At 40.3% G+C, this 14,401-nt stretch overlaps 1 protein-coding gene across 2 annotated transcripts in view; it reads right to left on the bottom strand.

Moving 5' to 3' along the window:
* LOC117292956 (centromere protein P-like) overlaps window positions 1-14,401 on the bottom strand; it is a 34,229-nt gene continuing 19,828 nt past the window's right edge. The window contains exons 4-11 of one of the 2 annotated variants that reach the window (XM_033775136.1): window positions 9,744-9,832; window positions 7,242-7,436; window positions 6,282-6,333; window positions 4,921-5,076; window positions 4,157-4,378; window positions 2,694-2,767; window positions 1,729-1,820; window positions 1-562 (exon numbers count right to left, since the gene is read on the bottom strand). In XM_033775136.1, the coding sequence (XP_033631027.1) occupies window positions 441-562; window positions 1,729-1,820; window positions 2,694-2,767; window positions 4,157-4,378; window positions 4,921-5,076; window positions 6,282-6,333; window positions 7,242-7,436; window positions 9,744-9,799 (969 nt within the window). In that variant the 5' untranslated portion in view covers window positions 9,800-9,832 and the 3' untranslated portion in view covers window positions 1-440. Of the gene's footprint in view, window positions 563-1,728; window positions 1,821-2,693; window positions 2,768-4,156; window positions 4,379-4,920; window positions 5,077-6,281; window positions 6,334-7,241; window positions 7,437-9,743; window positions 9,881-14,401 lie in introns of those variants that run through there. The other variant, XM_033775137.1, reaches the window with a different exon arrangement.

Consider the following 14,401-nt stretch of genomic DNA (forward strand, 5'->3'; position numbering starts at 1 on the left):
GTCCCCTCCAGTAAATTTTTCTTTGGTCTACCCAATTTTTTTTTTTTTTTCATTACTTGATACACAAAATATATATCTTGTATATATACACAAATTGGTGTGGTGGAAATACCACGGGTGAGAGTCATTACTAACGAAAAAGTATGAAACTTGGCTACAAGTTCAAAGGTATGTTGAAATGATGCAATTTATACCAGTTGGTAACCCCTAGGGTTATAGATTCCAAAGAGCTTTGGGAAACAGTATCCATAGCACTAGAGAAGTAGACCATTGAGCAGGATTTCTTTATTTGTAGAAACAAATATTGTCTGATTTTCTTCACCAGGCCGACATAAAAAGTCTGAATTCAGCCAAAAGTATGAACAATCTCATCCCTGAAATACTGAGGAACAAGACCTGTGGCCGAATGAAGATTTCCTTGAAATAAACACCCTGATTGGTCATGTTGTTGTGATAGCTTGGATGAAGGTGTCAATGCTTTTCTCAATGCCTAACCTCTGAAGCATCTGTTGGAACTTCTCGGGCGCCGTCGTCAAAACCTTCTGTTCGTCTAAACGTCTCACTAGGAGAGTCAGAGAGGAAGGAAAATGATTACTCAAAAAGGTTAAAAATGTTTCAAATAATTAAACAGCAGGTTGGCATGGAACAATTTTCAGACTATGGAAAGGTTTGCGGTGACACCATGAAATGACTAAATTTTAAATGAGTTTGGGTGGTTCTGAAAAGAACCGTTGGTTTCAACTCGACGTTTCGATCAGTATGCTTTGATCGTTTTCTAGAGAAAGCTTTCTCCAGAACAGATAGTCATTACATGGTGTTACCGCAAACCTTTCCATATCATTTCAAATCCTACTTATTTTTCAGAATAACGACCCAAGAGATGAAAAGAGAGAGGGGAAGAAAAGAACAAAGAAAAAGTAAGGGATGAACATTGAAGAAGGAGATGAAAGGGTTGGGGTAGAACAAAAGGGGCTGATTTAGACACAAGGGCTAGAAACACAAAGGACAAAATTAAAAGTGGGGAGAAGGAGAAAAAAGCACCTTGTAAACCCGTTTCACTGTGTTGTGTAACGCATGCAAAAGAACCCAGTGCACTTTTCGAAAAGAGAAGGGGATCGCCCCAGTGTTCCTGGCTGTGGCTGCTGTATGCGCCGTAGCACCTTGTAAACCCTTATAAGGTGCTACATAATTGGGTCTCAAAATTCATTACTGCAATTACCTATCTTTCTGAAAGGTTGTATATACTCAGCGCCTTGAGTACCTTGTTTGGTAGATACGTGCGCTATATAAGACTTCGATATCATATCATATCATATCATACTTAGGCTGGGATTGAGTCTTGTCTAATACACTTTACACAGTAAAAGTAATTCGACGATGACTAGAGCAAGCTAGTCACAACATTGAGACAAACTCAAGAACTGACTCCGTGGTAGTCGGTTAGTTACGATCCTAAAAAACTAAAGTAGTAGTCCCAGCCAATTTTCTATACCTTCCGCCCGGATGGTAGTGCAAAAGCAGGACAGTTCTTTTCAGAACTGAGAAGTCTCCCGAACATCCGATAAGTCTACTCCGCGGTAGTAAAATATAGAAAGACAGTTCTCTAAGAACAAACTCTACCTGGCAAGTAGATACACACATGGTTTTACCGCAAACCAAATTATATACAATACCTCGTCATGCAATGCCTCAAATCCTATCTTAAGTAATAATCTTATCAGGACTTACTTTGTTTGGATGATGTAACCTGCAGCACTATCGGTTGGTCAGCTCTCCCTGTGGTGGATACTGAGATTCCCCAGACCACGGTGTACATCGCTCTGTAATGAATCAAAACCCACATTACATTTGCAGATTAGCAAATTGGCAACAATTATGGAGAGTCTTCTACATCTACGTCTTTGATAATTCTCGTCAAAGCCTTTTCAGCGTCTAGACAAGGTGAGAAGACAATGAAGAAATTTCAGTTTTAGAAGTGGGAGGAAAACCCCAGAGAACTGTTCTAGGAAAAACCCACAAAGTCAAGTAGGGACTGAAAACCCCAATACACATAGTGCCCCCGGTAGGATTCGAACCAGGGTCCAAGGCAAGGCAAGACACCATTGCGCCAACCCGACTTGCACCGATCTCAAAGAGCTGACAACCCCCCTCACCCCAAAGCCACAAATGCAAGTCAGTATGAGTATTAGGTGTCATGGCCGAGCAGTATCGAGCATCAAACTCAAGTCATCAAGTTGATTGGAAGGACCCTGACAATCCCTCAAAGCGCCTCACCCAGGCTTCAATTATGGGGGGAAATCTACAAGGCTGCTGGGCAAGTAGCTCAAAAGATGAACTTCTAAAAATGAGAATCAAAATGAGAAATTCTAAGCACTTTGACATGTAAGAGAAGATTGATCTCAACATCTTAAAGATTCAAGTAAACTTCATTAATCAAAGAAGATGAAAGATAATTTTAATATCAAACTCAAAGTCTACATTTAAATTTAAATTGCTTTGGCTAAAGATACAGAGTGATTTATTTGTTTCTTCAATCAAAAAAACAAGACCATCGGACTTCAGTTTACTGGCACAAACTAAAACCACTGCCCTCGGGCCTGTGATCCAGTGTGGAATTTGAGCCCTGCCCCATCATATCAATGAAAGATAGCCCTGACGACGGTATGCAGGGACACACAGGATCAACAGCTTACCCATTGTGACTGCCAAATTTCATTGAGGAACCAAAGGAACCTTGAGGTAACGTCACTTCTTCTGGATACTGTCTCTGTGACGAGGAGGAAGGAGAGAAGGACATAATGAAACGATCACTTTACAAACACATTGTGAATCATCCTGGCTAAGTGATTTCGTTCACCTCTTTGGACGAACCCCTGTTCGAATCCCACCTCAGATTTTCACTCTCTTCCCGATTGTGTGTGTTTCCTCCATTTCTCACATGTAAATCTTAACATTTCTTCTCATTTCCTACTAATTATGTTCTTGATAAACATTGTGCTTTACTTTCCAGGCCTGATACTTCACAGAGGCAACGAAGGCGATTGCCTCGATGCCCCATGGTCATTGCCTTGGTGCTCTTGAAATGTTCCAGTAGAAATTTACAGTTTCCTCATAGGGTGCCCTTTACCGCGGAGAAAATGCCTTGGTGCCCTTGCCCTTTCAAAAACGAAACATACAGGCCTGAATTTCATATGTATATTGAGTCTCACAAAGAGCAAATGCAGGGGCCAATTTCATAGAGCTGCTTAAGCAAAAAATTTGCATAAGCACGAAAATAGCTCGCTTATTTTACACAGGTTACTGGCAAAAATGCCATGCCATATACATTACTTGTGACTGGTATTTAGCTGTTGTTTGCTTAGCATAACAATTCAGTTGAGTCTTGGCCGGTAGTCTGATTTTACTAAGCAAGGAATTTTTTGTTTCATATGCACCAAAGCTATAGAATGATCTTCCCCATCAGCTCCGTACACTTGACTCCTTTACGATTTTCAAAAGCCAGCTTAAGAGACTCATCTTTTCAAATCTGCTTTACATTTAGTCCATTGCACTCGTCATCTCTACTTCTGTGAACTCTTTTGTCTGAAATGTTTGGGGGGCTAATCATCCTTACTCGCAGCTAAGAGCTGAATTGCCAAGGACGCGGCTACGTGTTCGAGAAGCAGGCATGCAAGGGCGCCTTTGGCTGCCAGCTACATCAACCCATTATGACCACGGAGCACAGCCAAGATCGAGAGTGTTTGATTTTTTCCCGAGGGAGAAAAACCGGATGGTCTGGAAAACCCTTGTGGCACAGCTGAAAACTAACGCACAACTCAACTCACATATGGCCCTGGCCGGGAATCGAACCGGGGTCACCTTGCTAAGGCACCTAAAATGATGGCACTCCAAAAATGCCTGATGATTAGTTGATTAATTGACCACATGCTTTACAAAACACTTCTTATTAGTTCTCTGATAATACCAGTTGCCTAGTTTTTCCACACATACATCACCAAAATTCATTTAGTCAATTGTTAAATGGCATATTCTTAAACAAAAAAAATCCCCTGGAAAGTATACAGAGAATACAAATTAGAAGACAAGTAAAAATTACATAGATGCAAAATGGAGACATCCAAAATTGGTATAGGATTTAGGAAGGGAAACAAATTACCTTAAAGTGTTCAAATGCCTTCTGTCTTGCAACAAATCGCTGTGCGTACTGTCCATAACCCTTTAGGAATGGTTGAAGGGAACGACTCTTTTCCGCTTCTCGGACGAACTCTTCTAGTTCCCACAATGCCCTGTCGTCAATCTTAATAGATAACGATGTGATGCGATTTCTTGTTTCTTGATTGCTTGGTGATGGCAAACTCTCTCTGGCTGTCACTGAAAGCTGTCATTAGATAGAGAGAGATGATTCAATTAGATTAGATTTGATTTTTAATAATTAATAAACCACTAATGGAAACTGACTAGGTAAATTTGTAATAATTTGGGTTAAAACAAAAACAACTTGACTAGAGTGGAACTTAAACCAGCGACCTCCAAAATTAATTTACAGCAGCAATACAGGTTGAATGGATTATGACCGGCATCCCGAACAAAGCTATTGTTACAATCCCTGGGCGCCTAGTGAAATTTATGATTCAACTAGTCGCGCCTCAATCTGTCCTGACTAATTTTTGACTCCCAATATGCATTGCGGAATAGTGTTTGCCACAGGTGCAATATTAAAACAAATGTTTTTTTGTTTTATGCAAGTCGCCAGACACACAAGCCCTGAAGGCCACTTCAAGGTGTGGGCTACAATTTTTTTTTTTCAGAGGTCGTTGCCACCTATTTCTAAGGCTGACACAGGGTTACCCCCTTTTACAGCCCATACGGATGTAGGCTTGGGTATCAATGCTGAAAGGATTGGAGGATTGTTTCACCAACCGTTTGCTCTTCCACCTTGAAGTCAGCCTGGAATGTGAGCCCAGAGCACTCGCCTTGAAGACAGTGTTGCCTGGTGATCTGCTCACTATCCTTCTTGAGGACTTTGACTGTAGCATCTGTGTACTGGATACCAGTGAACGACCCTTGCAGGTGTAACTGCAAGAGGAAGAAAAAAACATCTAAATCATGGCTGCGCATTCTGAACCCAGCAATCTTGGAGTTCCTGACATAAGGACCGTTCGTTTGAAACCTTGCAGGGTCGAGACCGTGCGTTAATAGTACTTGTCTTCCTCTTGGTCTTTTATAATAAAAATAAAAATAATAATAATATCGAAGTCTTATATAGCGCACGAATCTACCGAACAAGGTACTCAAGGCGCAGAGTACAAACTTTCAGAAAGATTGGTTATTGCAGTGACGAATTCTGAGACCCAATTATGTAGCACCTTATAAGGGTTTACAAGGGTTTATCGCACGGCCACGACCCTGCCAGTTTAAACAAAGGTTCATGACTTTATACCACTCTTTTATTTCCCCCTTCACATTGAGCATCATTCTTAGTGAAAAACAATGCTTAAATCTGTTAACTACAACACCAAACTGAACCAGGTTGAACCAGTATTCGATGTAGTCAGGCAGGTCTGGTATTTCATCATTGAGAGGGGAAGGCCATTTATTTTGCAAAGGGCCCTTCCATTGGAAAAAGTCCAAAGAAAACGATTGAAGGGGGCACCAAGGCCAAGACTTGGGGCAACAGAGGCCATGGCCTCCTTGGTCTGTATGTAAATCTGGGCCTGGACAGGGTTCAATAATAAGGGAATCAATGTGTGGTGAAGAGGTTTTCAACTAGTGGTTTAATCCCAACGAGGCCTGGTTCTTGATAATTTTCCGAGACGATAATTTTACCGAGACAAAGTCGAGGTAAATTATCAAGAACCAGGCCTCGGCGGGTTTATACCACTAGTTGAAAACCGATTCAACACACTAGTCAATTCTTTGTTCAACCCCCAAAAAAGTAAAATAAACGCAAAAATTGTAATTGTTCAATGATTTCTTTCAACACAACACTTCTCCAGCTATGAAATGGTAAAGCCCTCCGCCGCCCTCGAGTAAACAACTCCTTATAAGGGAATGCTGTGCGCGTCGCGTGTATCGCGTGATGTGGCACAACTGTTTCAGCCCATGCTCTCGACCATAGGAATGAAGGTACAAGCTCGCGTGTCACGCCCATGTTTCAACACTTTTTACTGGTCATAAACAAAGGTTTACACACACACGTGACGCGCTCTCCACCAATACGAATAGCGAAACTGTCTGAGGTATTTATGAATCTAGAGTTATGTTGGATAGTATTGACTTACATGATCCTGTGTAGATTGATCTGTAACATTGCTTCCAAGTTGAAGTGAAGACCTATTATTTTGAGCAGAAACAAAGAAAAGATTAAAAGTTGATAAAATATCTTTTGAAAAAATATTACCCTCCTGTGCTTAAAGAAGCCTCAAAATCACCTTCCCTCATTATTTTGGCGCTGATACCTCAAACAAATGACAAAGGCAGAGATTTGAGAACCTTAATTCTTTCAACAGTGACCAAAATTCCATTATATTTAATTACTAGTTACATTAAGCTGGTGGTTTCTTCACATAACATGTATGTTAGTGACATATCTTGTCCCCAGCCCTAAACTTGTTTGAAGAAAATCAAATTTGAAGTTGCACTCTTTTTTTAAACTGCTTTTTCGAAGTCTGCTTACTATTTTTATTTTAGATTCAAGTCCTGCCCAAGTAAATTTTTCTTTGTTCAACCCCACTCATGCATTTGGAACAGTTTTAGCTTTAAAGGATTTGGGTACTTTTTCCAAATGTCCAAAGATTTACATTAAACTTATATATACATTGTTTGAAGATAATGAAAGTAGAAAACTTCCCCACAAATATTAATTACTGAGGTGCTGCAATTTTTGAAAAATAAGTAAAACAAGTCACAAAACAATTCTTGTCTCAGTGAGACAAAAATTATTTTAGCATGTAAAACAATATTATCCAGTTATGGTTATAACATACCATAACTGGTTGATACATTTTTACATGCTAAAACTGAGACGAACATTATTTTTGTGACATTGTTTACTCATTTTTGAAAAAAATGCAGCACCTCAGTATAAAGTAATATTTTAAGGGAAGCTTTCTACTATCATAATCTTCATACTGTGTAAGTTTAATGTAAATCTGTGGACATTGTGTTTTGTGTTTGGAAAAAGTACATAGACCCTTTAATCCGATCTCTCTTTTTCCCACAAGAAAATTGTTTTCACATACTGTATCCTATCGAGAGTCGTCATTTGTATCTCCAGCAATCTCTGCTCATCCTCCTCTACCTGCACCTCGAGGTGCGCGACCTCTTCTCGTAGCCTCTCTATCTCAGCGCTGTATCGGTCCTTAGACTCCTTCACTGTTGTCATGGCGGCCAGACAGTTGTCCAGCTGGTCGTCATGGTCACCATCGTCGTTAAATCTATATTGTATTATAATAATAAAACCAATTTGTTTAAATTCATAGCTGAATAATTTCATTTTTAAGTTTCCAAATTAAACAAGTTTTTTTTTCTGAATTGAGTTTCAGCAGCTAACAATTTCACTTTCAAAGAATGGCCAATTCTGATATAATAGGCACAACCAATAAACAAGACATCTGAATAACATTACATGTACTGCTACTGTGCTTTCACTTTTGAAAGTTTTCCAAAATAGTAAACTTAAAGGGAAGGTACACGTTTGGTAATTACTCAAAACAAATATTAACTTAAAAACTGACTTGGTAACGAGCATTGGAGAGCTGTTAGTATAAAACATTGTGGGAAACGACTCCCTCTGAAGTAACGCAGTTTTTTAGAAAGAGGTACTTTCTCACTAAAATAATAAAAGACTTCTAGCTAGAAGTCTTTTATTCCTATCTAAAAGCACACAAATTCGTCCAACAAGGGTGTTTTTTTCTGTCATCATTTTCAATCAACTTTCGGTCAACTTCGATGACCGATTGAGCCCAAATTTTCACAGGCTTGTTATTTTATGCTTATGATGGGATACACCAAATGAGAACACTGGTCTTTGACAATTACCAAACGTGTACACTGCCTTTAACCTGTGCTTGCGATAATCGTAACTCTAATTAGATATGTACATGCAAGTTTTGATCATTCCCCTTGAACCTCAGCAGTGTTTTGACGGATCAATCCTGTGACACAAATGACGCTTACGGTACCTTAGTAATTGGGTGGGTACACTTCAAATGTTAAAACAAAAACTGAGTTTCCCCAATTTTAACCTCAGTTTTGTCATTCTCTTACGTCTTATTATGAAACCCTTAATTTGAATCCATTGAATTTTCAGCCATTTCCGTCAGTTCATAAAAAACCCAGACAAAGTCATCAAGTTGCGCCAATTTTTTTTAAAATAAACTTTGAAGGCCAACTGTTCAGTGTTATAATTATCAATTTTCTGCAGCGTAGCGATACTGTACTATACTATGTAGGCCCTACTTCCAAAAAAAGACGAAAAAAAAGACAACCATTCTGTGAAAGGGGTGTTACTAGGGCTAGGCAGTGCTGCAGTGCTGCAGTGCGTGGGCGCTGTCCGTTTTCAATACCCGTATATAGTTTGCACGCACTGCCGCACTGCCTTGAAACACCCCTTTCACGGAATGGTTAAGTCTAACTCGGCCGCGGCTCGGCAGTTCATCAATCCAAAAACATAAAGCATTATGCATATTGGGAAGTCAAAAAAATGGGCAATGCGGCAGAAAAACAACAGTGAGTAACACGTTTTTTAAATTTCACTCATCAAAACGGCAATGCAAGCATTATGAATGTATAGTTCAAAGGAAACTTCAGTTAGTGGTGGCTAACGGTCGCAAAACTTTCATCTATCAACGCCGGTTTCAAAAACGTATAGCGTTAAAGACAGTGTACACTATTGGTAACTGTCAAAGAGCAGTCTTCTCACTTGGTGTATCTCAACATATGCATAACATAACAAACCTGTGAAAACTTGAGCTCGATCGGTCGTCGGAGTTGCGAGATAACTATGAAAGAAAAAACACCCTTGTCACATGAAGTTGTGTGCTTTCAGATGCTTGATTTCGAGACCTCAAGGCTCAAGTTCTAAACTTGAGGTCTCGAAATCAAATTCGTGGAAAATTACTTCTTTCTCCAAAACTAGGTCACTTCAGAGGGAGCTGTTTCTCACAATGTTTTATACCATCAACCTCTCCCCATTATTACTCGTTACCAAGTAAGGTTTTATGCCAATAATTATTTTGAGTAATTACCAATAGTGTCCAGTGCCTTTAGTAGGCCCACAATATTAGACCCCTAAAGGCTCACGGGGGAGCCTTATAGTTTCTAGAAGTAGAGACTACGGGCATGTGTCAGGCAGGGGGCATCCATTTGCCCTGTCTCTGTCTGTCTGTCTGTTGCCCCAGCTTCTATTGAGTATTGTCAATTGAAATAACTTAGGTTAGGGGGCTTAGCATGCTTAGTTCTATTCTAAATCTAACTTCCAAGTTCTATTATTTTTTAAATAGACAAAACTTAAGTGGCCTATTTGCCCTCTCAGAGATGAATCCTAGGCTTGCTTGAATCGATCAATGCTGGTACGGTAGTGAATAGTGTGTTGTTGTTGGGCGCTGGCAATCCGAAACGGCGACCCCAACCCAGTCACCGTACCCAGTCAGCGAGCATAGCGAGTGTTGAACCCAATTCGTGAAAAAATATTTAGGCTACATTTTATTTGGTATAAATTTCGCCTGTTTTGCAAAACTTACCCCTGAAGGGCTCTATTCGCCTCTTCGAAGATATCGGCATCTGACGAGGCTGCCATCGATTGTTTGGTAGGTCAATTGGGAAGGAAAACCTGTAAATGTAAGTGTAGAAAGAAGGAAAAATTCAGCTAGCGGGTCACCATTTTTGGAAAGGAGCGCTAAATTATCTATCGCCTCTTGAGGGCGCACTGTAATTCAACCGGTGTTTTATTGATCAGACGCTTCCTCGATCAGCAGAGGGGGGTGCTTTTATTATGTTTTATAAAAGTTTCTCAATTTTGTATTGTGTTCAGTAATGACAATCAACCGACTTAAATTATACCTAAGGGACATTTTCAATAATATACAATGGAACCAACCACTTGATGTAGCCTTGGGGTACGTTACACGTGGCAAAAGTTCAAGGATATCTCATGGAAAAATCGAAGAAGAAAAACGAGCAATTTCTTGGCCCATCAACATTTCAAACTCACTTTTCTTGAGTTTGGAACAATATGCTAGTTCCTCTGTTTTGGAAAGTGTTTCTTTTGCACGCAGTGTTCCTGTAACTTGTTGTTATTTAAAAAAAAACTTATGTTAGGCCTATTTGCAACGGCTGTTTAAAGATCGAACATGTTCGTGTGTAGCCCGAACATAGGCCAATCGCCAGGGCAATTCGCAAGTCTATGGCATACCATATTGGCCTGCTGGGTAACTGGTTGTGGGGAAACGTTCCGAACGTGTTCCCTAAACCGTGAGAAATTAATAAAACAATTGGTTTTGATTATCTCAGTCGAAGAAACCTTAGAATAAAACAGAAATAATACCAAATCAATCTGGTTCTGCCAACTAGTGGAAAAGGTGGGAAAATAAGAGTGAACAAAATGTGACCCAACTAAAACATGGTCCGCACTTATATGGGGGGGGGGGTGACTCAACATTGTTCAGGTCTCAGCTCAAACAGCCATCGAAGTCGAGTGTTCAGTGTTTTCAAACATGGGGTATTTCTTTTCTAGAGCTCATGATCATTTTGTAAGTCTGATTCACTTTGGCTCAAAGACTCAGTGCCAGGGCCCACACAGAGCTGCTTAAGTAGAAAATATTGCTTAACGAAACTACTAAGCAGAAATGAGCAATACCAGTCACAAATTGCACATGATTGTGACATGGTAGTTTGGTTGGTAACCTTGGTAAGCATAATGTTGTTCTCAGCTGGTTTTGTGCTATAAAGGAGTTCTTTGAAATTGGCCCCTGATATCATTGGTAAAAATATGGTTCCTTCCTCCATGGTTAATGTTAAACGGTTATTGTCATGGTATTATCCAGCAATTAACGCAACCGCACCACCACCACCTCGCCTTCTTTTGGTCCCAGACTTTCTCTCCCCTCCCCTGCTTAGGTTTCCTCTGTCCATCTACCGCCAAGTCCACTGTTTATTTATTGTGGTCAAGTTCCTAATGGCCTCCGGTGAAGTATGGCTCAACTTTGCTCTCTTTTTACCTTTCCTAAGAAATTTACTAGGACAAGTAAACGGTCCTGCAATGTTTTGAAATACGGGGGTTAACCACGCTGAGTAAATAACGCGTGTTTAATGTATGCCTCATTTGCCTTCATTAAATCAAGAGAGTTTTTTTTTCTCTCGTTATGAAATGGCAGTGCGACTATTGCGTTCGCTGGTGGGAAAATAAACACTTATCTATATAAAAGAGCCGCAGCGCTACCAACGTTTACCTACTGATGGATGACGTATTCATGGACTTTTAATGGACAGTTTCAGTTAAAAAAGTTATACTAGTAGGATAATAGCGTCAGTATGGTTGAGATTTGTGCCTTTGATGATACAAGCATGGTATTTGACACAGTCAGTGTCATGTACATGAGAAAGTTTGACTATGGGCCATCGCAGGTTTGAACTTTGAAAACAAAAAATTAATAGAAAAGAACATGCAACCGGCGGCCATTTTGAAATCTTCGATGTCCCAAATTTTTACAGGTTTGTCAAGTTATGCACTATAATGTAGGGATACGATACACCAAGTGACAATACTGGTCTCTGACAATCACCACTGCCGTTCAACCAACCCTTGTAGGCCTACAAACTTTCTATATGATATCACCTCTATTTCTACCTCCATGTTCTGACACAAAACATTTTTCAAAAGTTCTCCGAAACTTCATTTCAATTGAAATATTTTCCTCTAATTATATTTTTCTGTATAAAAAGGGTGCCAATAACATTGATCTCTCTCATCAGTGCGTCACAGCCGACAGAAACTGAGATAAACTTCTTCAGGTGAAAAACTCGGGTATCAAATTTCATAGACACGGGATTGTCTTGTAAAAACTTCTCGAAAGGTTCTGGGGCGGTTCCCTGTTTCACATGGGGCATTTACTCATCGGCACCTCCCCAAGCCTTAGGCACCAGCCTTAAAGGGGCACGTTCTGCCTTTGGATTGGGCTCCTTTGTAGGCCTATAGGGCTATGAAAAGACTTGTATAATTGAATATTGCATGAAAAAGGGCATTATAGCAAGTTTATTATTGTGATTCACTAAAAAAAAAAACCTTGACATTGTGTGGTTTTGTAACTGCATGACAGAACATGGTACTAATTTTGTTTTTACTCAATTCCGCTGGTTATAATGATTTCAATATGCACATTTTATCTTTCTTTAAAATCATTTTCACCATTTACAACATACTGTACACTGTACTAATTACAACACGTTTCAAGGAACAACGGCAACTAAAGATAAAGGTTTTGTGTACTTTCAGACAACATTATTTTACAGAGTGACCATTGTAACGCGTAAAAGCTTGGGTATCATAGCATCATATTATTGCAATGTAATGTTCCTGTTTGCACGAACATCGCTTCCAGATTTAGCACATGTCGGTTTTACTTTTCTATTGCCAAGTTTGCTCTTCTGCTGAATAGGCCATTAACCGTGCACTATTAACATCTTCAATTACTGTCTAGTTCCCTATCTGTGTATTTTAAAGATTCACATAGTACCAAAAAGGGACCAGCCTATTTTACCTCGCAGCCTCGGTTTAGTTACAATTGAATTGAGTGAGACGACATGACAACAAAGTTCCAATCGCACAATCCCTTTAAGACGGTTGAACAAGAAGGAACTTTTGGACCTGGACGATATACATATCCCGAGGACCTATTTCGATGTGGGGTGACGCATACACCTGGTTTCCCAATTGACCTGTCATACAAAATATTCCCGACACTATATCAGTTGAAATGATCTCTTCCGTAATCAATAATTTCCTGCTCGAGTTCCAACGGCATCCGCCGAGGAAATATTATGGCACAGTCTGAGGGTAAAGACACCGTGTACAGTAGCGTTCCACCACCACACACTCGAAGGGAGGAGGGGGGAGCGGGGTATTAGGGGAACCCCTTCAGGCTAAGCAAGGGTGATGTCATCCTCCACGAGATGTTTGTAGATGGGTCCATACTGGCAGTCGAAACAGGGGGACCGCACCGCACCGCACGGGGCCATCCCGTGGGGGTTGTCCACACTTCAACACCGTTGAACTTGAATCAACAGTCGGGGGGCCGCGGTGGTTGTCGGAGATCGCCAAACCAAAACGCTGCCTGCATGCTCGCATTACCCCCACCAAGCTCGGGTTTGTGTGCTCAGGTTTCTAGCGGTAATTTCTCCAGATTTCCTGACAGAGCCTGGAGTTATTGAGTGATGCCCGGGTAGCTTGTCATCACCTTTCGTTCTGCTGCTCCTCGCGTCTTAAGTCGGGCAGGTTTTTTAGACTCCCCCTTTTTATTTAAGTTAAGAGGAAATCGTATACGGGGGGAAAACTTTGGAGATCTTATAAGATTTATTTCCAAAGAGGAAGATTTCAGATGTAATGAGGCTAATACAACTTAAAGAGTTGATAACTACCTTTAAATCCAGCGGGGATCAAAAGTTCATTTCGGATTGGACGTTTATAAAATGTTGATTTCTGTCCTTCGGCCGGGCCGGGTCGTATAAGTGGGTCGTTGGGTTTTTTATTTTGAGAGCGGGGGAACGAGACAGTCAAAAATAAAATGTAAGGCCTAATGCGGCGACCTCCTGCGATTAGAGTAGAGGTGAACGTTTATACATTATTACATTAGGAAGTCATTGGTGTCGTAACAAAACTTTTCATAGACCTGCTTATTGCTCTAAGAAAAGTTTCTGCTACAAACATCTGAAAAGGTAAGGTCCAATACATAATGGCTATGCGTAGAAATGTGGCAATGTTTTAAAGTGTGACATGCCCCCCGCCCAACCCCACAAAGGATTCCTTGTTGAAATTAATGTCATACTTCTTCGATTATGTATGTCTTAAATTTAATACATTTTCTAGTGTACTAAATTACACCCTCTCAAACTTGACGATGGTGAACACAGATGAACAAGTTCTCTGGGGCGGGGTCTTCCTTGGAGGTCTGGGGTTTTCTACCTCCATGATTTTAACAGCAAATGTTCTTGGAAGCTGATGTAGCGTTAATGACAAGGATATATTTTTGTCTCAAGTACATATACACTATACCCCCTTCCCCACACATGTAGAAATTCCAAGTTTATGAATTATGAGTTGCAATTCAGTACATACGGGTGGTCCGAATCCACCACCACCAGAGTTACAATAGAAACACCATAGAGTGGCACTCAGTAGAAGTTG

Source organism: Asterias rubens, chromosome 7, assembly GCF_902459465.1.
Source record: "Asterias rubens chromosome 7, eAstRub1.3, whole genome shotgun sequence".
Taxonomy (NCBI): Eukaryota; Metazoa; Echinodermata; class Asteroidea; order Forcipulatida; family Asteriidae; genus Asterias; species Asterias rubens.